Raw genomic sequence first — 25,313 nt, 5'->3', positions numbered from 1 at the left:
TGCACTGACCTGAATCTTGGGAGGGAGCAAAGATACTGTAGTGGCTTGTTCTCTGAGCAAGTGTTTTAAACCTCCTGGGTGTCAAAATTCCTCCCCCAAGTCCAAGAAGGATTGGCTACAAGAATAGAGAAATCCTGTAGAGATCTCTATACTTAATATAATTTAATAGAACACATTTATTAATTTGAAAGCTTATCCTCTGTTTAGTTTTGCCAAGAGAATTTCTTAAAGGAACATATTTTTGCAGCACAGTGTTGATCAATAATATGTGAATTGTGTTCTGGACATTGAAAACCAAGGACGGTCATATCCAGAGTAGAACAGTGAGTGGCACCTTACTCACTTTTAGATTTCTCTAGAAGATTTTCTGCCATTAGGTAATGAATTAAAAAAATACATAGTCTCTTTATTGGTCTCTTTTGCCCTTTTGTCCTGTTTGGGGTTTTTACAGCCATTTGTTACTTTTCACTTATCTATTCTTCAAGTTCTTTAGGGCAGGGACTGATTCATGGTTACTTTGTTGGGATCTTACATTAGGTGTAGTGGAATGTCTCAGAGCTTTCATTTCTAATTAGTTGAGTGAACTGTACAGCTTTAAGAAAATTTGCAGTTTATTTCCTTTTACATTTTACACCACCCTGTTCTGCTGTAGATGTACAGCAGAGTGTAGTGGATTTGCTGTGTTAAACACACTGTGGGCCTGTCACTGTCCTAGAGCACTGTATTGAGTGACTTGATTTGAGGCTGGAGGCTGCTCTCATGGGGGTAAATGCCAACACAGTCTCTCTTCTTCTGAAGCACACAGTGTTTGAATGAGCTCTGAGGTTGCCATAAGAGATTCATTGGGTGTAAAAGGAAAAAGCAGTAGTTTTCCCTGCTGTTGTGTAAAGGAGCTGTTATCCTTCCAGCTTAAGAAAGTTCAAAATGGTGTTTTCACAGGGTTTGTCTCAAGTTAGTTGTGACTCGCAGTGCTAGGCTGTGTTCTTTGCTGGCATTGTTTGCCTGGGTGTATTAAACAATGGCCACAGCCTGCAAACGAGGACAAAAGCGTTTACAAGGACGTGCTTCCAGCAAGCAAAAGAAACCAGACTGCTCAGGAAAGGGGGGAGTAGTGGATAGAAGATAGCTATTGCCAGCACTAGGGATAGTGCACTGTAAAAGAAAGAAATAACACAATGAGAAAAACAGATGTGAAATAAGAGAGCAGAAGTTTGTCTTGAAGTTACTTTTTACTGTGGCTGTGCAGGAGTGTGAAGAGGAGTCAGTTTTAGGCAGCCTCCAGAACTGGAGGAGTAAAGCAGAGAGAGCTGATTTCTGTGCCTCTTACCCACGCTTGAGCTAGAATTCCAGTGGGAACTAAACTGCTCAGAGCAGGGTACAGCGGGACTGCTCTGGCATCTCTGAAGCCAGTCCAGTGTGAGGAACAACACATATACTCCTGAGGCACTGGAAGGTGTTATTAATGAAAGAGAATTATCTGTAAGATAAACAGAGCAGTTATTAATAATCTTGCACTCTATGTTTAAAACTCTGCTGTTTTACTTTTTTGGTCCTTCCGTAGCTGTTAAAGCTGTGTCTAATTCTGTTCAGTTTGGAGTGTTTAATCTGTATGTATACACCTACCTGTAAGCATTTATGTCACTACTAAATTTCACAATGAATTTACATGAAACGATGTAAGGGCATATTTATTACATAGACTGCTTTCATTTTAGTCCAGTGTATTTGGGTACTTTGGAATTTTCAGTATGCAGAAACAGGTAAATATTGATTTCTGTTACACTTGAGAAGGTTCACAAGGGACTCTTTGCCATAGTTTATTGCATCAGCATTGCAGTCATTGTCTAATATATCTCTAATATAAACAGTCAAGGTAGATGCAAGCAATTTGTTTTGCAGTGGGCAAGAAAAGTTTACAGTTGCCAATCTACAGAAATGGTGCAGAAATACTCTCTTTACATCTGAAATGCAGCCTTATTGTAATCTGGTGGAGAATTTTTCAGTGAGTACAAACACCTTAGTGCCTTATTCTTTCACTGAAAAACATAATGAGCACTCCAGCCTTTCCAAAGCTCTGGCTTCTCTGTGGCTGAGTGTTACCAAGACAGTGCTTCCAGGCAGCAAAGACAAGACAGCAAGGCATGGCCATTTGCTGAAGAACATGGTTGGGGCTGTAAGACCTGTGTATCCTTTATGCAGGAAGCATCACCTCTGGAGAGAAGTTACTGGGCAGATCAGCACAGTGCAATAAACAGATTAATTTCTGTGTTCTACCCAGCATTAGTCACTATATCTGAGTTGCATTAGAGCTTGCAGAGAGTTGGGGACGTGTGAATTGGAGAAGTGTCCCCTTTGGAGGGCCTTTTTGTACAAATCATGTTATCATATCAAAAGAGATGGTGAAAGATTATGTTTTTTAAAAAAATAAGGTGGATTGTGCAGAATGCTAATCTTTTTCATGTTTTTTTTGGAAGGTGAGGAAGAACTATGACGAAGAAGAATGTGGCAAAAGGGATAGTGAAAGGAGCAGGAAGTCAGTATCTGCTGTGGTTCACTTTAATTTCTTTCAAGAGGTGAATAATAACATACCTTACTAACAACCCCAAATTGTGAAGCCAGGTGTCTTTTCCAGAGAAGAGGGTGGATTTAGCTTGTCAGCCCTTTGTGTGCAGTACAGACAGTGCTTCTTCCCAACCTCGTACTGGCTTCTGCAAGAGGTGGTGACATCTCTTTGTTGTCTTTAAGCATTGTACTGGCAGTTGCTTTTCCCATTAAGTAGAGAGAAGCATAATTTGTGGCTGAGCAATGGGAGCAAGGTTAAAATAAGAGAATACAAGTGGCAGCAGGAATCAGTGAGACTCCATAGCAGATACGTTCTCGGTAGGCTTCAGACTAAGGATAGTACACTTCTGATATGGCTGTCACACAGCAGTGTAGCATCTCTGTAGAAAGTTTTTGGAGGTGGCTGCCAGTTCTTTTAAGGGTGAATTTTGATTCTTTGGTCTGTGCTTGTATTACATTCAAGTTTGGTTTAGATTATGTGTTTCCCCGAGGGTAAAGTGTACAGAGATCAACCCACAAATTAACCGGCAGCCTTCCTGGTGCCTCTCTGATCACGCCCTAGGCTGAACAACCTGTCCTTGAGATTACTTCAGCTGTATCTTTGCAGGTCTCCTTTTAAGAAATAAGTAGTGTTTTGTTAATTATGTGATATTTTTTAAAATGTTTCTAGCTCTTAGTCTGGGTGTGGATGCTTAAGGATAAATAAAAACGTACATTCTTGAAATATATTCTCAAATACTTACTTGGGGAGATGCTAATTTCATATACTGCAAAGGAATGTTTGTGTTAAGAGTTTTCCAGTGGGATGAATACTTGTAGTGAACTGAAGAAATCATCCTAAACTTCCTTAAGCATTGACTGGGAGGAAAACTAGATTGTACAACCAGATTGTTGTACAGAATTACCTGCAGAAATGGTCTTAAAGGGAGGAAAACACACAAAAGTAATAAAATAGGTATCCCACATAGGGAATGAATGTAGAACCAAGAGTGCAAATACAGTCTGGGATAAGGATAAGACAATAGGAAGCTCTTCTGGCCTGCTGAAGCTGAGAGACAGCATGCACTGCTTTCTGGAGATCTGTGTGCTTCCCATCTGGTGACTGCCCAGACAAAACAGGAGAACCATCTGCCTTCCAGCTGGTCCATCAGAAGGTGCCTACGGGAGGCTCACGTGTTTGGTTGTGGAGCCTGTCAGTCCTTGCAGCCCAAAGATGGGATGTCAGAATCAGCAGGGAAAGACAGAAAGAAGGGGGAAAGCAGGGAAAAGAGGAGTGCATGCAGAGAGGGCTTTCTTTTCATGGTTCAACTTTGTGTTGTCCACCTGTTTGTGTGAGGTAATGGTGTAAAACCAATATCCAGTTTTTCTTAAAGCATCAAGCATATGATCTTGCATCCATTTGTCTTAACCTGTATTAATTAATGAGTGGAAATCAGCTTAAAAGGCAGTGTGCAGAAATCTCAAACTTAAATGCTAACTTCCCTTGTCTTTCCTGGAAGCATGTGCAACTGTTATTAAAAGAAAAAGGATCAGAACCCTTGCTGACAAACAGTAGCTCCCTGTAGTGGAGCAAGACAAAAATGGCATCTTGCAGAGTTGGCACAGTTTGCTATAAAATTATTGGCTTCTTGTTACCTGCTTTAAACTTTTGCAGAAAATTTAGATTTCCAACAATGCCTTCCATTCAGGACATCTTCTAACACCTCCTGTTTCAAAGACTTAGTCTGGGATTTTTTTTTTGTTTGTTTGCTTTGTCATTAAATCATAAGAAGCAGAAGGATTGCTTTGAAAGTTGGCATATTCTGCTCTCCTTTCTGGTTCTGCACGGGTTGGGAAAGCAAGTGGGGCAGCATCTGGCTGGGTCATGGATACCAGGAGAGGCGATGGGATGGAATCCCTAAACCTCGCTGGGCAAAGGGACGGAGCCGCTCCAGTCCCTAATGAGGTTTGCTAAGAACAGCAGTGGGTCCTTTGCCAGTCTTGGCAGGGGCCAAGGGTATTAGCTCTGTGCAAGGGTTGAAATAGAAATCAGGGTTTATTTTTAGCACTGGTCTTCTCAGGGCATATTGGAAACCTGATCAGCGAAGGAAGTCCCGTCGTGCTCAGTGCGAGGGAGGCACCACAGCACCTGCACAGACTCTGTGATCCTGAGCTGGAGGTGAAACTGGGAGAGTTGGATGTATCTGGAATGTTGTCTTCCACAGTGGCTGGTTCCTGGTGCTTCTGTGGGTTTGGTTTATCTGTGATACCCTTGGCCAGACACATGGTGCTAAATGGTGATGAGGGCACAGAAGGAAAACTGCTTCCCAAATCCCCTAACCATTTCATGTTCCAAATAGCCCTACTTTATTATGCCTGAATGCAGATATTATTATTATTGGCCACATGTGTGGCTTATACTTTTATTAATTTTACCTGGAGCATTTAAAGGTAGACTACTGTAAAATAAACACATACATTATACTGATCACAAATTATAGTTGTGAAAGCCTTTGGTGACTACTGTGGGAGGGGAAGCTCAGAATAGAAATGAGATTTAATTTTCCTCTAAGAGAATTTTTCTTCTCCAGGAAGTTTGCTGAATATGTCCATGAAGGCACCCCCCACTAATGCAGCATGTGACACAAGTTCTAGTGAAATGGTTGTTAACTGGTTTCCTGTTCTGGGGTATCCTGATTCATTACAGAAGTATTAGGCTTCTTTTACAGAGATAGGTTTTGTGGAAAATTCTTTTCCACGAAGCTTTGCTCCATAGCAGACTGCTACATTCATTATGGAAAAATAGGCAAAGACATTATAGGTATCTGTGCCAAAGAACGTTTAAAGTTATTAATAATTTAGATTTCTTTTATCATATTAAAGCAAAATAAATTTGTGGTTTTTTAAAGGTTGCAGGGTGCAACAATATGCAAGTCATTTTCTCCTAGAGTAAGTAGTAAAAAGGGGATTTTGAAAATCAGCTTGATATTGCAAGTTTACCATAAAATTTACAAGGAACATAAAACCTGTCTGTTGACCAGAGATTTAGTGAAACTGAGTTTGCACATCTCAGGGACATATCTAATGTGATGGCTGTTTCCCTTTTAATGATCTTTTGTTCCAATCCCCAGTTCACATTTCATTCTGGATTTCTCTTGGTTGAATGGATCACATCTGTGTGACACGAAGGTGCACTCATGGTGCCTTAAATGTGCTGATTTCAAATTTGTGAAGACATTGTTTCTATGCAAGTAATGAAGCATTGAAGCAGCAAACACAAAATATTTTAACTGCCATATAAAACCCCTGACATACAAAATCCTTTGGCTGACTATTTCTAGGCTTTTTTCACCTCTGTGTCCTTTGCAAGCTGAACTGTTTCTGTAACCCACTTTCCTGTTCTGTAGAACCTCAACTAATCTTTTGCAACCTTAATTAATTAAGATGAACTAATTGCTTTGCAGATTTTTAAATCTTTTTAAATGAATGCCTTCTAATCATGAACATTATTCAACTGTTTATGTATTTATGTATTCATTTGAAAATAAACAATCTCCCACATCCATTATGACTGGTTTGTTCAGCAGGATTTCTAATAGTAAAATATTTCTGCAAATAAAATAAGATGACTGTTGTATCTGTTTAATTGCAGCTTGCTTCTTACTATAACTTTGTTACAGATGTTCAGATGTTTAAACTTTGAGAGTTGAGACAAAATTCCAGTAGTGGTCTTAACTAAACCTGGTGTAGGAGAGGAGTGAGTTTCTTCTGTTGGGCTCTTTTCCCAGCTGGGCTGAGTTGGCTCAGGCTGCCTGGGCACCTCCTGTCTCCTCCTTTGCTGGTGGAGACTGAAGGGAAGATGTACCTGGATTTCTGTGTCTGAAATCTAAATGGTATTTGAGGAACCTTATGCTCCTTCAGCCTTTGTGATGTCCAAGGGTGCCACTGGATACTAATGCCCTGTCTGTATATTTCTGTTCTCAGCACACCTGCAGTGGGCTGCTTTTCCTCTGGCTGTTTTCACTTTTAATTGTGTTAGAATAGATAATTTTGTTGTTCTCCACCTGGTATTTTTTGGACTAGATTCCCATCCATGTGGCATGCAAAAGTGTACAAAAATCAGATATTTATCTGACTTTTAATCTAGATGGTGAAATGACAGTGAGTCCCTTTTTTAGCTGTTCTCTTTGCCCATGGGTCATCTCACCATGTCGTGATATATCTAGTCTCTGAGTTGTTTGAAAAGAGCCTCAGAGATGTATAGGATGGAACTGAGGAAGACTTTTGTTTGCTGCTATAGTAAAAAATTAATTCAAGACATGGCAACAGCTGCGGGTGACAATTTAGAGTTGCTGAATAAGTATTGTAATCAGCATTTATCACTGACATCACATGGGATTAAACACTTTGAGGTGATTGTTCTTGGGCACAGCCTTAGGGAGGGTTATTACCATGACACAACTAGTTGTCATGGCAATGCATGGAGAAGAGGGAGACTCTTCCTTCCTCCTTTGCATTCTGCACTACTCATATTAAAGGGAAGTCTGAGATCATTGGCAAAGCTGTTGTCTTCTTTTTTAAAATATAATGCCAAATTCTGCTGTTGGTCCTTCATGTTCACAGGAGTTACACGTTCCTTTTGTGGATTGCCTTTTCTGTGTAAAACAGGCCTTGACTTTCTCTGGTTGGTTGGTTGTGTGATGTGTTCTCTTGCATCCCCTGAAGTTGGGCTCCTCTTAGGAGCAAAGTTGAGCTCCCAGTATCTGTCAGCCAAGGTGAGAACAAGGTGTCACTGTGTGAGAACATTCCCATTTGAGCTGTGCAGGAAAGTGGGGTAATGCTGTCTTACGGGTTGCCCTGCCTGCTCTCCCTATACCACTTCACCTTCACACCCTGCAAGATGATTAGTGAAAGTTGACACTAAAATAAAGAAAATCTGTGGAAAGTGATACAGTAAATTAGTCTCTCTGACTTCTTAATGGGTTTCATTATTTTAGCAACATTAATATTGGTAGCATTTCCTTTCTGTATTGCTAACTGCGAGTCATAGCTACTGTGCTCACCTTGCTGAAACCTGAATAAGGTGAATGAATGCTTAAATTACAGTTTTGGAGTCTAATTTACAATTAAAATTTATTTTTGAAGATCCAGTTTTAGAAGTACAGTGTAAGCATCCTGTAATGGTTCACTTTATGCAGCTTATCCACTTTCTGTTTCATGTGATCAAGTAATGACAGGTCTTCATAAACCTTTCCCTGCTCAGGTCTCATCAGAATATGATTCTGCCTGTGCTAATGGACTGTTACATAAGTATATCCAGCCCAAAAATGCACATGTGGTAGCAAAGAGTTTTTATTAGTAAGTCAGACTTGTAACTGTGCTAAATACTTGGTTTTGTCTTAGAAGAGTTATATAATAAGTTTGATCTTTTTGAAACTATAGTCCTTGGCTGCACATTTGAAAACATAGGTTTTGTAACTGTGGTTTTTAAAAAGAAAAGCTGTGCCAGACCTGAGGTTTCACTTGACGAGTTTTTCCTTACAAGTTAAGCAGCTCCCAGTTAGTTATTTAATAAAAAGATCAGCAACCTCAAATGGAATTTTATGTATTTTAGATATTTACTTATTGAGTTTCAGTTGTGAAGCTTTTCTTAATATGGAATGACTCTTTCTCACAGTTGCTGCAGCCCAAGCCATAGCAGAAGAAAGAAGAAGCCAAAGTGGCATTAGCCCTCTTGCAGTCCAGACCTCAATAAAGACAGCAACTAAACCAGGTACAATTATTGGTCATTGCCCCTCATGAAGTGCTGGGTTCACAAGGGAGAGTTAGTAGGCAACAAAGAGAATGTATTTTAGAAAGGAGTTTGGTGCTCTTCAGGAGGCATCAGAGGCCAGAGCCACCTGGTAGATGGTTGGTAGATTCATTAAAGGTCTGGTTTTCATGGCAGATTTCTGCTCTTGACTGGCTCAGAGTTCAGTTGAAGGTGCCTGTCTTGTAGACAGAGCATAACAGCAAAATTAAATTACTGTTTTGTGCACTGGGCAACACCTACCAGTTCACTTCTTGCAGAAATTCAAGTTTTTATACCTGAAAAGATCTAAGCAGTCTTGGTTCTGCTTAGCCTGGAAATGAGCTGTCCTGCAGTGCTCTGAATTGGTTGTGATGTGACAGGTGAACAATTTGTTCTGAGGTTAAATTTTCCTAGATTCCTGTAATTCTTGTTCATGGAATTTAGTATGTACAAGAGTGAGGATCAGAGCTGAATTTGGAATAAGGATATGTTCTCACATATATCTGGCTACTGCTTAGTCTTTCTTTTGACTGTACACATTTAGCCTTTGATATGGTGTCTGCTTTCTCCTGCACTTATTAAAAACAGTGGGTTGGTTGTTGTGAGAGAATGGAAAGGGAGGGTGTTTAGCTTCCTATGAATTTTTCAGATGACAACTTTAATCTCTATATGAAGTGTGCAGTGATTTGCTGGTACATGCATCTCTCAGGAAGTTTCATTCTCCTTTTGATAGTAAAGACTTTTGACTTTTTATTTAAATTTGAATGTTCAAAATAACTAACAATTGTGTGTCTTCAATTTTTGTTTTGACAGTGATAGATGGCTCCACTCTAAGAACAGAAGAAAGGCAAAGACTGGCCAGGGAGCGTAGAGAAGAGCGGGAAAAGCAACATGGTATTTTCATGTTTCATTTAAAATACAGTTTTCTGAAATGTTTGTGATAAAGGAATAACTTATTCCTCGTTCAGTCACTTTTTTCCAGCTTGCTGGGGACAAGAAACAAGGTCTACTTTTGGTCTTGCATCAGTGACCATCTGTGAACCTGAATAAAGAAGTATTTGATTTGAGAGGAAAATGCTGCAAAGAGTTTTAGCTTCTTGAAGCTCTGTATCACTTTTGACCTTCTGTTTCTTAGTGACCACCAAGAAAATTTAGCCAATTTCTTACTGAAATCCTCAACAAAAACACTTTTGAAAATAAAACTTTTAGCTTAAAACTGCTTCCTGTAGCCCTGAAGACTGAGGTTTAGGTAATGCCAATTCAGAGAAAACCGAAAAGGATTTAGTTAGTTGAATGGCTTGTTTGCCTTGAACACTGGTTCCCTTGTTTCCCAGCACACTGAAATGACTCCTGGATTGAAGTGTCAGCAGTATACACTTTGTCTTAGCAGGGAATCTGAGACCTAGAGAACAGCAGAGAAGTCTTGCCCAGCTTTATGCTGTTTGCAATGTGGATCAGTGCATGTGTGTGCAGTCAGAGATGAAAGGGTCACAGTGAGCCCTGCAGTCCTGGGTCTTGAGCTCCCAGCTTGAGGGGAGTGGTGTCTCTCAGACCTGTGTGTTTGTTTGTTTGTTAACATAAAAATAACAGGAGTGATTGTGTTATCCTAACATGGGGAGAGGGTGGGACTAAAACACATATCAATCCAGAAATATTTTGGGGGCTCTCTATGTAGATACTGCCTGTGCATTGTTGGTGTAATTATCTGATCTCTTGGTTCATTTCATCTGTCTAGCCATGGAAAATACACTTTGCATTCAGCCACCAGCTTTGTGTCACAGAACCTGGAGCTTCCTGTTAAACTGCACACAGCTGTTCCTTGGTGGATACTGCAGAGAATAGCGAGAGAACTATTTTGAATTCAGATGCAGGAACTTGGGGTTTTCCCATCTTGTCACTCAGTGCTTTAACTCTTTTCATTATATTTTGTTCTAAAAAAAAAAAAAAAAGGAAAATTGCAACACAGAAAATTCAGGCTATTGATTCTCAACTTACTACTTTCTTGCAAAGACTGCACTATTATGTTGACAAGAAAAGTATGTGCTTAACATAGGGAATATGCCTATCCTGATAGTCCTGTCTAGACAGTAAGGTCTAGTGTAAGGCAAGGTTCTGATTCCACCCTAACCTGGGGACAGAATGTCATCGTGCATTGTCATCCAGCTCTGCAAGCTCATCTTGCTGTATGTTTTCATTTTAAGTGGTAATAATTCTGCCTGGGTAGTCTTTTGCCTATAACTTGCATTGCAGCATCAGTGAATGGTTAAATTTGATTTTCATTTTTTCTTAAAAATTTACAGCTGCCAAAGAGACACAAATCCTTGAAAAGGAGAGAAAAGCAAAACTCCAGTATGAAAAACAGTTAGAAGAAAGGCAGAGAAAGCTAAAAGAAATGAAGCAGAAAGAGGAACAACGGAGGGCAGCAGTAGAAGAAAAGAGGAAACAAAAAATAGAGGAGGAAAAGGTACAACATGTCAAAGTTCTATACTTTTTAAGAAACTCCTTCATTATTTTCCTACATTATCATGGTCTGAAGTGGTGGGAAATCGAAAACTGTGGAAGTGGTGAATATATTAGAACACGAAAGTATTTTCCACATCAGTATAATGGGCTGTGTAGACCTATGCCCTCCTTCCCCATACAGCTTTAGCTGTACTCAAAGCAGTTGGGACTTCAGGAGCTGTGGCTGCTCTTTGGCCACTGGTTATTTTTCACACAACCAAAAACCCTACCTTGTATTCCCAGATTTCTACATTCCTTCAGTGCACTTTGTAGAGTCTGTTTGTTAATCAGTGTGGGCAACAGGTCTGAGACTTCTCTTATTTCTGTGTCTTCCTTCCTGGGAGCCCTGATGTGGCCTGAGAGTCTCCCATTCTTTCAATTCTTCTAAATTAGAACTCATTACTATATGATGAGCAGTTGATGATGTTATCTGTGTAGTTACCATTTGCTGCTTTGAACTGTGTAGTGACTGTTGTCACTGGGCTCTTTGCCTTTGCTCTGACTGCACACGGACCAGCAAAGCAGTATTTGATTTCTGGGGCTCATTGCAAATGGACAGAGGCTGAAAGCAGAAATAAATACATGAAGTTATTCCATCCATTTTGATGAGTAGCTCTGCTAGTGCATTTGAAATGTGGTGTGAGTTCTGGGAGGGTTTGTTTCCAGGGTGTCAGCAGTGGAGGCATCACACATCCACGCTTTTGTAAGCTGGGTGTAAGAACTTGCTGTGGGTCACTGGGGAAGAGCCCCTAAGCCTGGCTGGCTGCTCCCTTGGAGTCCAGCTGTTGTTACATTGTTCTAGCAATCCATCTTTACCCTTTTTGACTTGCAGTACAATGGTATTTGGTTTTCTGTAATCAGCTTCTGGGTGTGATCAAATTGATATTCCATTTGAACTTCATGGAATAGTTTACATTGCTGGGGAACAGAAATGTTTGGGTGGGCTGTGACTGCAGTCCAGTGCTGCATCATCTCTTTAAGCAACTACTTTATGCAAAAAGCATCCCTTCTACCTCAAGAGGTGTCACCTTTACATTTATTACATTTATTCATGTAATCTTGAGGATGGTGGATATATTTTTAAGTGGCCACCTGGGTGAATAATCAAAGAAGGCAAGATTAGCTGATGAGTTTGATTGTTGTTAACCTTGTCTTTTACTAAGTCCCTGAAGATGACCTTTTACATAGAGATTTATGCATGAAGAATCTGGCAGGTGAGAAAACAGTGTGGATTTGACCTGTAAACCGTGCCTTCAACCAGAAAGTGAAAACAGATCTTTACTTTGCAGAAAGGAATAACTTTTAAAGAAGCTAAGGTCAATTAGGTCAATTTTACCAGCAAGATACCATCTACAACTGTAAATTTAGTAGATAAGAGTATATAAAAAATGCATGGCCTTCAGCATTATTGTTTACATTCAGCCAAGTCTCATTTAGTTAATCATCTTTCTTAAGAGTAGAAGCAGCAGCACAGTAGCAAATACTGTGGAAGAAGTGGTTCTCTGCCTAAGTCTTGAAGACCACTAGCTATGTCTAGGATTGAGATACCTGTCTTGTCACAGCTACTCAGTTATTCTGTACATCTGTGCAACTTTCTGTGTTGATGTCTTGAATTTGGTTCTGTTAGTAAAGTGAAGCCTCTGTCTTTAACTGTGACTGAAGAATTACCGCGCTGCAGGTAATTCTTGGAAATACAATACAGATTACATAATGTCTGGGTACTTTGGCACCTTTAGCACTCTAGTTCAGGTTTCTCTAATAGAGGGGAAGGAAAACTTCGTATTTCAAACAAAAACTTCTAGTTTTATCTTTTGTCAGGGAGCAGAATCCTCCTCCTTTCCTTCCAAGTTTACATGGTCTGTTTGTCACTGTGACTCTTTTAGTTTGTGTTGTGAAATGGTGTAGAAAGAAGGTGAAAGTTTTGTCTTCAAGAGGGAGAAGTGGCTGGATAATGAGTTCCCCTGGCATCTCACTGCAGTGTATCAGCAGTAAATACTGCTTCAAAAGATCACTTGGGATATAACTATTTCAGAAGAGAAATCTGTTGTTGACACGTGTGGAAACCTGGCTGGCAAGAAATAGTCTTACAGTTCATCATTATGCACAAGAGCTGAAGCTCCTCTGTTAGCAGTTACTCGTTGTGAGACAGGAGCAAAAGCTTCTTTCAGCCCCCTTTGTCCTGTCAGCAGTGGTTGCTGAGTTGATTCTGGAGTTGATTGGTCTTTTTTTTGCAGTTTTACCTTTGTCTTGCTGTTTCTAGTTTCATCGTATAGTCTCCTAATGTCTGTTAAGACTTGGGTCAGAGTGTGTATAGTTCTTTGAGAAAACAAATAACTTCTATTTGATATTCTATAATGAGAATTCTTATCACCTTTTAGAAATAACTTCAGAATATAAATAGTTTAAAGGGTAAGCAATTACTCTTGTTCGGTTTGGGGTTCATCCCTATTTAGAAAATACATAATGCTGTTTACTGAATAGGAAATCTGTTTGGTGGCTATTTTAAGTAAAGAGTATAATAGATTATCTGTGGTTTATCTCAACCTAATCATGTTTGCAGTGTTTTGAAGCCATTAATTGCCCTCAACATTCTTTACATGATAGTTTCTTTAACAAAAGCTTGTTAATCAGGCAGCCCAGGTGAAACATTATAAATCATACAGGGGAGGTGGGTCTGTATTTTCTCTGGTGTAGCTGTGCTTCATGGTTACAGCTTCATGGAGATGTTGTTTGATAGGAGAGATACGAAGCAGTTATGCATCGTACCTTGGAGCGGAATCAGCGGCTGGAAACACGGCAGAAGAGATGGTCATGGGGAGGATCTGTAACTCCAGATTCAGAAAGCAAAACAGGTAAGCAGCACATTTTCTAGTAGGCCTAAAATCACAGAATATTATATGTGAACTCTGGCAAATGCAGCACTATTCGTAGGGATCTGGGCATCCTTTACTGTCTTGGATCTTAAAGCAGGATCTATGGATAGCTAATGGGGAAAGAATCCTATCTGTGCTTGCCCTGAAATGCTGCTCAGAGCTGGTTTTGACCTTGAGAAGAGCTAGAGAGAAGCCCCGTGGGAAATACAAGACCTGACAGAATTGCATTGCCAGCCCCCAACCCTCAGATAGGGGGAATTGTAATGTATAATGTTAAAATAATTCTGAGTCCTTCAAATGCAGTACATGTAATGGAGTATTAAGACTGGTGATAAAAACAAACAAACAAAAAAACCTAGTTGTATTGTAATATCACATCTAACATGTTTTAAACACACCTTTAGAGCTACAGCATGCTTACTGGTTACTTGAATGCCCAGTCATGGGTGATGAGGTTCAGTGGGCACTACCCAAGCTTCTCAGAGCATGGGTTCTATTCTGGATTAGGTGATGTGTTTTAGCACTCTTCAGTCTGAGCTCAGATCATTTCCTTTTTCACACAGTTAACTGTTTCTGCTTGTAAACATTCTAAAATCAGACTAGCAAATCAGGATTGCATTGGAAGAGATCTTTTCATTTACTACCTGACTGGAAGACCAGTAATTTAAGTTATTGTCAAGGAATAAAATAAAAGAAAAAGTGCTTCAATGCAGCGTATCTTCTGTATTGATGGAACTGTACTGAGTTTGTTTTAGTACTGTCATCTGTCAGCTTGAGTGTGTGTTTATAACATTTGAAAGTGCTTTGACATGTTATTGTTATTTTTCGATTAACTTGCATTTTTTACTATTTGACCTCATGACTTAGTTTACAAACCTTCTTCTTCTACAGAACAACAGAGCACAGATGAAGGTGGAACTGGTGGTATTGATTTCTAAAATGTTCTTTTTCTGTTGTTTTACACTTACTACTAACCTTTTAAACTTGAGTTCTTCTTTCTCTGAAACTAAGGAAAACCAGCTTCTTGTAGATCTTTTCCTGGATCTTGGCCAGCTGTGCAACAAATGTGATCCCTAAGTAGAAGGCAGCCCTCCTTGTTTTAACTATCCCTCCCAGCTAATTCAACTACAGCTTAAGTCATGGCATTCTGAGGGAATTTTCAGGGACAGGATGTGTGCATTTGGGTTTTTAAAGATGACTGAATACAGCATGGATAGGAGAAGAGAAATTCTTAGGGGCAAGTATTTGAATAAAAATTAGTTCAGTAGTCTGGGTTTTTAAAAGGCAATTTCAAATCCTTTCATTGCTGCCTAATTTGCAAAAAGTACATGGTAGGGCTTGGTTTGTTTTCTTGCTTTGTTTTACCAGCAATTGAAGTAACATTTGCAAAATCAAATGGTATTTTGCTGAAAGGGAATGAATCCTTTGTGCAGTTTGATACTTTTTCCATGAAGGGTTTTGCAAAATCAGATCTGTCCAATTATCTAAAGATAATTGTATACATTAAATGTGTTTTCATTGGATTTCTGGCACTTTCCAGAGCACAGACTGAGCCATTCATAGAAATGCTTTGAATCACTGATATATTTGTCAAGGCTATATGTTTAATAAGCAAAATTATTTCTTGTAGTTGATTGGAGATGATGATAACTCTCAGCTGAGACCCAGCTGAATCTGAGTCCTGACAGTCTGTGCATGCCCACAGCATTACTAATGCAATGCAGCTGTTCTGTAACAGAGACAAGTGAGACTCCAAAATGCAATGAAAGTCTGACTGAGTATGATTTAACTACTCTGGCTTATTCTGGCAACACAGTAGAAGCATGTCTATTTTATCTAACTTCTCTCTTCTCTTATTCTGCACAGCACAAATCCCTAATTTTCTCCAAAATTGGCCAGTTTGGCTGGATTGGCTTACCTGTTTTACATGTGTTCCTTGGATACGTATTTAGATCCAGTTGCTGTATCCCACGTTACCATTTATCATTTAACCTTGAAACTGGGAAATCACATTTGCCTTACATGTTTAAGAAATCACTGGTTTTTCCTACCTTATTTTAAATCTAAACTTAGTAAAAAACATAAAATAACGTTCTTTGCTCTCTCCTAATTGATGTGAGGAAATGAGCTTTGTCTGTCCTTTTTATTGTGAAGGAAGATCTTCAGTGCTGCTGAAGCACATTTAAGATAAAATGTCTTCAAACACAAACACTCCTGATATAATAATAGGTGCTTAAGCTGGAACTTATGCATCATAATGTAGCAAGAGGAGGAGCAGATTGTTCAGCTACAATAGATCAATTTGGATAACTTGGCACCAATTTGGAAAAAAAATTGCTATGGAGATAAACAGATAATGCAGTGTCTTAGTCAAACCCTTGTGCTTCCACATTGTTTAAAATTTGTGTTTCATTTTATGTTACTGTTTCAAGCGTGCAGTCCTCATACATGAGGTGGATAATGTGGAACCCTGGTTGGTTTTACACTTCTCATATTTATTCCTGTTTCAGGGTAATTCTGTTTAACTTTCTGAGAGCCCATCAGGTAATTATTATGAAAAACCTACCCAAGCCATGTAGGATACTTAAGTCCAGCTGACTCTCTAAAAAAATCCTTATTTGGTCCATTTCACCTTATATTTACGTAATTGCAGGAAAGACAATTACCTTTTGTTTTACTCTGAAAAATGACACCATATAAACTCTGCTGCATTACATCATTGGGGCCAAGAAGTGCACTGTCTTTAGCAGCATGTATAGAGCAAATTTCAATACAGTAGTATTTTTCTACATCAGTTTCTGTGGCAGATTTGAGATTAAAGCCCCATTTCTTGAAATGAGAGCCATTGGGGGAGCAGATTTCAAATATTCATTTTAGGACAAAAGGCTTTCTCGTGTGTTGTATTGCTATGCAAAAAAAAAAAAAATACAGAATCAGACACGTCTTCCATGAACTGGCTGTGTCAACAGTAATATTTAGGAATATTACTGGTAGAGCAGAGCTTTTGGGTCATACAGTGTGCTCTGAAAAGTGAAACCCATGTAATTTGAACATTTCCCCAGCCATCATTCTGTAGGATGTACAGAGTGTGATTCATTGAGACCACAGCAAGGATCCTACTGATGGCCTGAAATTTAAAAATTGATGAAAGCCCCAGAGTCAAATGTTACATTGATGACATTGCTGTCAGTGCTCAGATGAAGCAGGCAGGGTGTGGGTCTGCCAAGAGAAATGGCCAGGCTGTGTAATAAAGCATCCTTGATGACAGAGCCCTGGTAAATGAGGCAGTTTAGTGGTGACTGCTGAGGAGAACTGGACATTCAGGTGCTTCAGGAGTGGAGATGTGCTATTAGAATAGAAATGGGGCTGCCAGAGCCTCTCCTTTCTAAATAAAGAGCTTCCTTGTCCTAGTAGAAATTTGGAGGGAAGTGAGAGACAGCTAATCTTATTTTATGTAGCCTAATTTCATCCAAGCTCAGATAGGCTGTGCTGCAGCTCCCTCTCTCAGTGAAACCCTGTGAGAAGCCAGGATTGAAAGCTGCTCACTCTCATCGTGATTTTATTAAGATACCATGTGTCCAAGCTCCTTACCCAGTTTCGGGCCTTCCTGCATGGCAGCCCTGTGCTTTCTTTGGCTCTGCTGCTGCACTTTCCCTCTTCCATTAGGAAAATACAGAAGTCTGGTATCATGTGAGCTGAGTGTTGTTTGCTTCTTCCATTTCAAATCCCATGAGGGAAGTTTTCTGACTTTCCCCAAAGAATGATATTTGAGATACTTTTTCAAAAGTTATTTTGTAAATAGCTACATAACCAGATTGACTGACTTGAGAATATCCCATCTGTGTTCTAAGGCTTTTTTTCTAGTGAATCATCCAAGTCTTTAAAGTCTGTAGGAGCTGTCCTGTGGGTGAGGTAGGAAAAAGTTGAGGCAGTCTGATCATATATTTGCAGATGTATTGATCGAAAAAGCACTGACCTCGTAATATCTTAAGCAATTAATGCAAACTCAGATTTTCTGGAAAAAGAAAACTCAAATATCTCTATGAGCACCCTTTACCAATTAGATTTCTTTCTGTCAAGGCATCAATAGAGATAGTAGCTCATGCTCTCACCACTGACCTCTGTTCCCCTAAAATATAGAGACTGATTTTTTTCCTTTTTCGAACAGTCATATTTAGCCAGTACCTTCTTCTTCTGAGTTCTCTAGTAGAAGTACTGCCTCTTATATCTTATAAAACAGCACAGCCTGCCTCCAGAACTTGCAACCTTGGTGGAAAAGAATTAACTTTGTTCAATATAATTTTTCTTAAGGCAAAGTTTCCTTTTTGCCATCTGGGTCTCAGTAGGTGATAGACCAAATCTCAGATGTCACGCAAGTCCTGAAGTCCGAGTTTGAACCAAGGGAAATTTGTGTGAAGTGTCCATGATGTTTGCAGGCCTTGGACTCTCTTGAGTTCAAGCAGGAGACTGGATTTCCTTTTAAGAGCAGACACTAGGGGGAAGCCTTTACCTTCCAAATTGCCCAAATACGTGAATTATGTGTTTCCTGATTTTCGTATATAAAACCTCTTAAGGCTGTTTAGTTATCCCAGCTCTCAGGCTTCATTCATGAACTACCCTTTTTTTTTCTTCTTGTTATGTTGGGAAAATATCCACTAAGCTCAGCTCTTCATTTCTTAACTAGATTCAGTAGATTTCCCTTTCTCCCTCTTATCCTGTGTAGACTTTGCTCTTGTTCACTGTCCCAAGAGCTTCCCACAGGGCTGTCCATAGCAATCCTTATGTGCTGGCTCTGGCTGTAAGGGGCTGTTGTAGCTTGCTGGCAAAGGGAAAAGATGGTGAGTAGTGCTGCTTTATCCTTTGGTACTTCTGCACTGATGAGTTCAGATTAATCATTTTTGCTGTCCAATATGACAGTGAAATCAATTATTTGTGTTTGATGTATAGAATTCTGTGTGTTTGTTAACCTGATCTGCACTACTTTGTGTGCATTAATGTTTTCTGCTTAGTGAGTTTCTATAGCAACAGGTACGTGCTTTTCCAAAGCTTTTATACTCTGGAATAGTGTTCATCCTGAAAGCACATTATTTGAAATTAAAAAACTGTTATTTATCTGACTTGTAATAAACTTGCAATTCTGCCATGTGAGGTGTGATTTATGTGCATATATCTGTCTGTGCATATACACATACAAAAAAGAATGCTTCTTGTGGCATTTTCAGAAGAGTTGCAAAATAGATGGGAAACATGAACTTAAGAAATATTTTTTAGAGAAAAATTGGAAATTTCTAAAATACTTACAGAAACCCTTGGGAAGTAATCAGGAATGCTTTCTTGCCTTTCCTTAGGACTTGATTTTATCCCTCCAAAATAATTTGGTTTGGTTTGGTTTATTAACTGGCGATGGAAAAACTGTTTTGACATACCTGTGTGGAAAGAATGAAGAAAGAAATTATTGCATTTCAGGTTTTATTGTTATTCTCTGTTTCTTACCAGTCTAGTAACGACACACAGCCTCAGTAGCTTTTGTCTTTACACATTAGGAGCACAGGGTTTAAAAATCCCTTGTTTGCATACATGTGCATGAAATCTTGGCACGACTCCACTAAACTCTGCCTTTTCTGTGCATGTTCCAACTGGTGCTAATGGTATCAAGTCTGTTCAAAGGAAAACAGAATCATTTCTGTTTCTCATTGAGCAGAAGTGAAAATAGCTTTCAGGATGCAATGCTTCCAGAGTGAGCTCTCAGCAATGTGTGAAAGGTATCTCCCTCAGGTATGAAGGTGAGTTCTAAAGTCAGCACTTCTCTCCACAGGCAGCAAACGCTCCACGTCCTCAGCCAACCTCAAACAGGCAGAAGGTGCCGTCAACAAACGGTTGTCGTCGTCTGCAGCGCTTCTGAACGCCTCTGATCGAAGTAAGTGTGTGTGTGGTACTGCTGAACTGGGACTGGGGAGGAGACAGGAGGTGGAATGATGTCCTCCCTCCTCCCTTGCTGTGTGACTCACTTCATATTTTGATCTCAAATGCATTTCATGCAATTTGTTAATCCAGCTTGACTGTTGAGGGCTTTGACCCAGTTGATGTGATCTCTCTTAGAGGAGAAGAGTAACGGTAAAAATTGCTGGCTTTTTATTTTTTCATTTCTGTAATTGTGTTACTAAAGTCAAATCTTCGTAAATGATTGATTCACAAATCACTTCCCATCATCTTTACAGGTTTGCATGCCTTAATTCCCACCCTAAAATTTCAGCAAAATAGAAATAGTACATAAATAAACTTTGCCTTGTTCTGTTAGACAGCTTCAGTCTTTTGATTGCCTGTAGAAAGGAAAAAATCAACTTAGTTTTGACATAGTTCTGGTGTGCCTGTACTCTGTAGACACACTTTCTTTTTAGTATTAGAATTCTGCTTTAACCAAATAGAGAAGGATGCATGAAAAATAATGTCACCTGTGGGAGTTCTTTTTGGGTGGGAGGAGATGGTGTTGCTTTGACCTGGAGTTCTATCATGATTGTAGCCATAGTGTGCAGCTCTGACACAGCTTCCTAGCCCAATAATTTAGTGTAATCTTGATACTGATACTCAAATTATGTATTTCTTAAACTGTTAGTGCACACCACTGCTTGCAAGCATTCTGGGTTATTTTCTGTTCCAGTGACTACCAGGGAATAGTTGCTTCCTGGCCATTTCTGTTTTCTTATTTTTTTTAACGGTTTCTGAAAGTGTTTGCACTCTAGAGATGGATCATCTACCAATTTCTGTGTCCTCCAGTCTCACTTTGAATTGCATCTTTGGAGTGGATGAAACTCCTGACTGCAGCGTGTCATGTTTAAAATGTGCATCACACAACTAGTCTTAGCAGGCATGTAGAGAATGAGAGAGTTTTCTGGTTTTTTGCATTCTGCTAAACCTGTGCATGTGAGTCTCCTCTCTACCACGATTTATAGAATGTATTGGGATGGGGCAGAGGGCAATCAGCCTGCTGGAAATTGAAAAAAATAATTATGAAACACAAGAAATTGTCCTAATCTACTTGTTAAGATAAATAAAAATCATTTGTATGAGCACATATCAGCTTGTTTTAGCCTGAAATTTCCTCATGGAGAATCTTCCCAGAGTTTCATAGGAGCCTGCCTGTGTTCCAAATGTGTGGGGGTTTGATTTTGATTTTTTTTTTTTAACAAAATGATGAAAAACATGAAAAAACTAAAAGCTGTTTAATACAAAACCAGATTCAACTAGATCTGTGCTGCAGTGTTCTGCTAATCTGCAGCCTTTGATCAAACAAGCTGTGCCAGAAGAATTCCTGACACAGGCACACAGCTAAAGGTGCTTTCACTGGTTCATGTTGGAAGGTGATGCAGCATTTTAACTTGTGCTCATACTCTGTGTGCCTGGTAGGGAAATCAGTGACTATATCTGTACTGGCAGGGGCTCTGAGTCACTGGAGGCTGCTTGTGACTTTAAATTATATTTATATATGATGTGTCTGGAGGGTTCAGCTCTGAGTATGAGTCAGAAGCAGGGTCTGTAAAGTACAAATTAAGCTACTAACAAAGGAAGTCACTAATTATCAACTAATTGGGATTGCTTTCAAACTTACTGTCATACCCTGAAATCCTTTGTGAATCCTTAGTCACTTTGGAGGAAAAATTCTTAGGTGGCCTGAAATATGACAAATTTGGACAGGACTCCAAGTGATCTATGTGGTCAGGATGTAGAGGTTGACTTAGAGCAATCCTGTGCTCTTGATCTGTTGCTCAGGGAGAAATGGCTGTTTGGTAACAGGATGGGTAAATTCAGGGGACAGAAAATACAGTCTCAGAATTAACCAGATTGCTTCTGTTGTGCCTGTGTGTGCTTGGGAAGGTAGAGGAGAAGAATGTAGAAATGAGAGGAAGAGCTTGCCCCTGGATCAGTGGAGTATTTCATCAGCTGTGTTCTGTTTTAATTCTGAGCTCACTCATACAGAATGTGAGCAATGGCCTTTTAAAATTCTCATTTATTTTAAAAGGTGTATAAGGATGGCCTCAAAGGTCGAACAAGAATCTGTTGTGACTGACATCCTGCTGCTGTGATCAGTAATATGCTGGAATATAAGAAATAATGCTTTATATAAAGTGATTCTTCCCTGATCCAGTTTTGCTGCTTCTGAAGAATTCAGTATCATAAAGTAACTTAATCATTTTTCTCTATCTTAAGGAAGTGGGGCAGGTGTTGGAGGGGACCTCTGGGCTTTTCAACATAATTAATCCATGCACTTTCACTTCCAGGTACCACAAAGAGAAGTGCCTCATTAAACAGACTGAGTAACAAAGTTCCTCTACATTCCCAGCAGTCAGCACTCAAAGGTTCGCAGGGGGAACAGAAAGGTGCTAGAAACCAGTTTGTTTTGAGAATTGGGAGGCAGTAAATGGGATATTTGAAGTTGACTTTAAACCATGTCCCAGTTCCATTGTGACTGTTTTCATTCAGGCATTCATGTGGTCTGTGCATTGTGGCATAGATATTGTTATGCTCATTGCAGTGCCAGATGTTGGATAACTGTCTCTGTAAACCAGCCTTATTCCTCTGAAAAGTGGAAGGGTGGGGGGAGAGTAGACAAGTGGTGGCCAAATCATTTAGCTCATGAGACAACAGTGCTTCATAATGATAGACTGGTGTTTTTAGCTAATTGGCAGAAGCAAAGCATGGGATGGCAATTTAGGAAATCACATATTTATGTATCTTTTTAAAAATAATTTTCCTTACGCTTGGTCTCTAGGAGGAACAGAAAAGAAGAGGAGCACATCTTTGAGTAGGATGAGTAGTAAACCCCAATCCTCTGCAGAACTAGAAAAAGTGAAAAAGGAAGAAAAACCAGGTGGTTGTTTCATAAAACTGAATATTTTTTTTAAAGCCATTCATAGTAAAGTTTATATAGGCTTACTTTCACTAGTTTTCTGGTGAAACTTTTTAATGGCTTTTTAGTTTTTTAGTTACCCAGTGTTAAAGATAAAATTGTAAATGGTAAAGGTTAAATTTTGCCCTTTGGACAAAAAAGAAATCCTCTAAGGAGGCCTTTGTTAAATGGCACTGCAAGCATATAACAACACATCTCTCCACTTAAGAGAGTGATGTATTTGAACGCTGGTAGGTTCAAATGTAAGAAATGGTAAAAACGTCACTGATCTGTTCACTTCTTAGTCAAATCTTACCTTTGCTTTCTAAGCTCTCTTTCATTCCTCAGTTTAAAAGCAACTTCTCTGTTCCTGCTGCTGGCCTAAACCTTGCGCATGCAAATGAAGGAAGAAACCTGTTCTCACCTCAATCTCTTTTGGTCTGTGTATTCCCCACTAGGTTACAAATAACCTCTTCCTTAGGAACTCTTCCTAAAGCTGAAGACTAGCACCTTCTCTGACACGTTTTCCCTTTGAGTTAACAGTTCTGAAACTTTCCTTTAGCAGCTGTTGCCAGCAGTGGAAATTACACTCTGATTCAGAACCTTTCCTGTATGGGAGAAAGATGGGTGCTGCCCATGTGGATTTGTGTGTGCAGATGATGCCTGATGATAACTGCTTGCTTTGACTTGCAAGTCTTCTCTTCATTGTGTCAGAACAGCCTTTCCTGCAATCCAGAGAATGTAGCTCTGAAGAGCTCAGTCAAAACCTTCTCATACTTTGACTGAATTCAGCATTCACTTCTGTTGTACATGTGCCAGTTTTTGCACATTAAAATGACTACTATTAAGCAAGCCAAGAATGAGACGTGCAACATAAGAGATTGCAGTGTTTAATCCCTCTGTACTTTTGGTTTGGATTTCCCTCTCCATGACTTCAGTGCTGTTCTTCCAAAACTGTTACAGTTTGCTACAATGCTCAGTGTTCCTTTGCTTGGTACTGCTTGTCTTTTCCATTATATGATTTCATGTTGGATCCTTTTTCATTTGTTCCTATCATTTAGCTCGTCGCTCCCAGCTCAGTCCTCTGGACAGTAGCGTAATCAGTCGCCTCCTCGCCCCCACACAGGCCTCCCTAGCTAGGAGTAAAAGTGCTGCTACCCTCTCGGCTGATGGACAGGATCCCTCAGGTAACAGGAGGGCAGCAAAGCCTCAAAGTTTTGTGCAGTTGCTCTTCAAGCAAGAACTTAGATGGTAGTTGCTAACTGTGCTACACTTGAGTGTGAATCAGTTAATACATGGTTATATGTAATATTACTTATCCAGTATTTTTTGTGGTCAGTAGTAACCAATTTACATGCTGTGTTGCGTGTTTACTTTACAAAACCATGGAATGATACTGGATTTTAAACTCCAGTGCCAGTTTACTTGCTCTGCAGAGAAGCAGATTCTGGTGTTAGTTCTGGGTTATTTTTTTGGGGGGAGGAGGGTTTAACTGACAGAGATCTGCATTCGTACTCTCAAATGAATCTAAGATATACCAGTCAGAACAGTACTAGGAAATTAAAGGCACAAAACTCAAACCTGTAATTTCAAACTGCAAAACCTAAATTTCTTTAGGGGGAGAAACTCATGTAGGAACGTGACTATGGGGTTATGTTAAGTACAGGGAGCCTGGCTTCGTTCAGGCTGTTTGTAGAAGTCAAGGCATCCTAGAAGGAGAAGAGAGAAACCCTGGCTGACTCAAGCAATTTTATATCAGTCCAGACTGAGCTGCTAAGCCCAGACTGGAGCTCAGTTTAGTACTATTGTAGGAATCTGCATTGTGGACAAGCCGTAGCTGTATCCCACAGGTCTTGGAATTGTTATTGGTTGTAATAATGCCCCAGTAAATGCATCTCTGGAACCAATGTGGAGTCCTTTCTCCTCTTTTACCTTACAATTTGTGTTCCCAGTTCTGCTTGTTTCCTGTTAAGTATGTTATCCCGTCTTTGTTTTTTATCTTACACCACTTCACTTGGTCCTTGTTGGTAATGGTGACATTTCTACACTGCTCCCCTTGTGCAATAATCAGTTCTTACTTTTCTGGGGTGTAATCAATGGTCATATTTTTGCACACCTATGTATGTGCTGCTTTTGTTTTGCCATGAATATCTCAGTTCATCTCATGTGGGGAAATACCATCTTTTTCACTTTTACTTTTAGCATGTGACTTACTATTGCTGAATTAAAGATATATTTTTATAAGTTTACTTAGAGGTACTTTCTTCATTTCAGTAGAAAAGTACCTGTGCTTTAGCACAACCTGCACCAACAGAATGCAGGTTTCCTTGCACAAATGCTACAAGTATAAAAAAATAAAATGTATTTTCCTTAAAATTACGAAATTAAGTGCTGGCATCTGTCACAATTTATTTGGATTACAGAAAATCCAATATCTAGTTTCAGAAGTAGATTTTTGCATCTATGTATGCTTTTCTATCTATGATGATGTTAGTGGAAAAAGAATTAAGATAAAATTTCTTTCAATATCTTATATGTGAAGAGATTGACACTTCAGATAGGGAAGGTATTTTAGTTTAGCCATTAACCTTTTTCTCTTGATAGATTTCTTTTTCACCACCTATTTTGATTTGTTAACGTGAACAAAGGGCACACATATGTAGTATTAAAGGAGTTAGAGAGGGAAAGTAGAATAAAATAATGGTGCACAATGCATATTTTA

At 39.4% G+C, this 25,313-nt stretch overlaps 1 protein-coding gene across 12 annotated transcripts in view; it reads left to right on the top strand.

Annotated features, from left to right (window-relative positions):
* Positions 1-25,313, top strand: part of MAP7D3 (MAP7 domain containing 3) — a 45,462-nt gene that overhangs the window by 5,206 nt on the left and 14,943 nt on the right. For 3 of the 12 annotated variants that reach the window (XM_064670034.1, XM_064670031.1, XM_064670030.1), the window contains exons 2-10: positions 8,219-8,314; positions 9,146-9,226; positions 10,633-10,796; positions 13,572-13,686; positions 14,599-14,631; positions 19,523-19,624; positions 21,984-22,082; positions 22,475-22,573; positions 23,653-23,778. In XM_064670034.1, the coding sequence (XP_064526104.1) occupies positions 8,219-8,314; positions 9,146-9,226; positions 10,633-10,796; positions 13,572-13,686; positions 14,599-14,631; positions 19,523-19,624; positions 21,984-22,082; positions 22,475-22,573; positions 23,653-23,778 (915 nt within the window). Of the gene's footprint in view, positions 1-2,474; positions 2,534-8,218; positions 8,315-9,145; positions 9,227-10,632; positions 10,797-13,571; positions 13,687-14,598; positions 14,632-19,522; positions 19,625-21,983; positions 22,083-22,474; positions 22,574-23,652; positions 23,779-25,313 lie in introns of those variants that run through there. The other 9 variants (XM_064670041.1, XM_064670040.1, XM_064670036.1 and 6 more) reach the window with 8 other exon arrangements.

Source organism: Pseudopipra pipra, chromosome 13 (assembly GCF_036250125.1).
Source record: "Pseudopipra pipra isolate bDixPip1 chromosome 13, bDixPip1.hap1, whole genome shotgun sequence".
In the NCBI taxonomy this organism is placed as follows: domain Eukaryota; kingdom Metazoa; phylum Chordata; class Aves; order Passeriformes; family Pipridae; genus Pseudopipra; species Pseudopipra pipra.
Note: the sequence above shows the minus strand (reverse complement) of the source record. Positions and strands in the feature narration are given on the sequence as shown.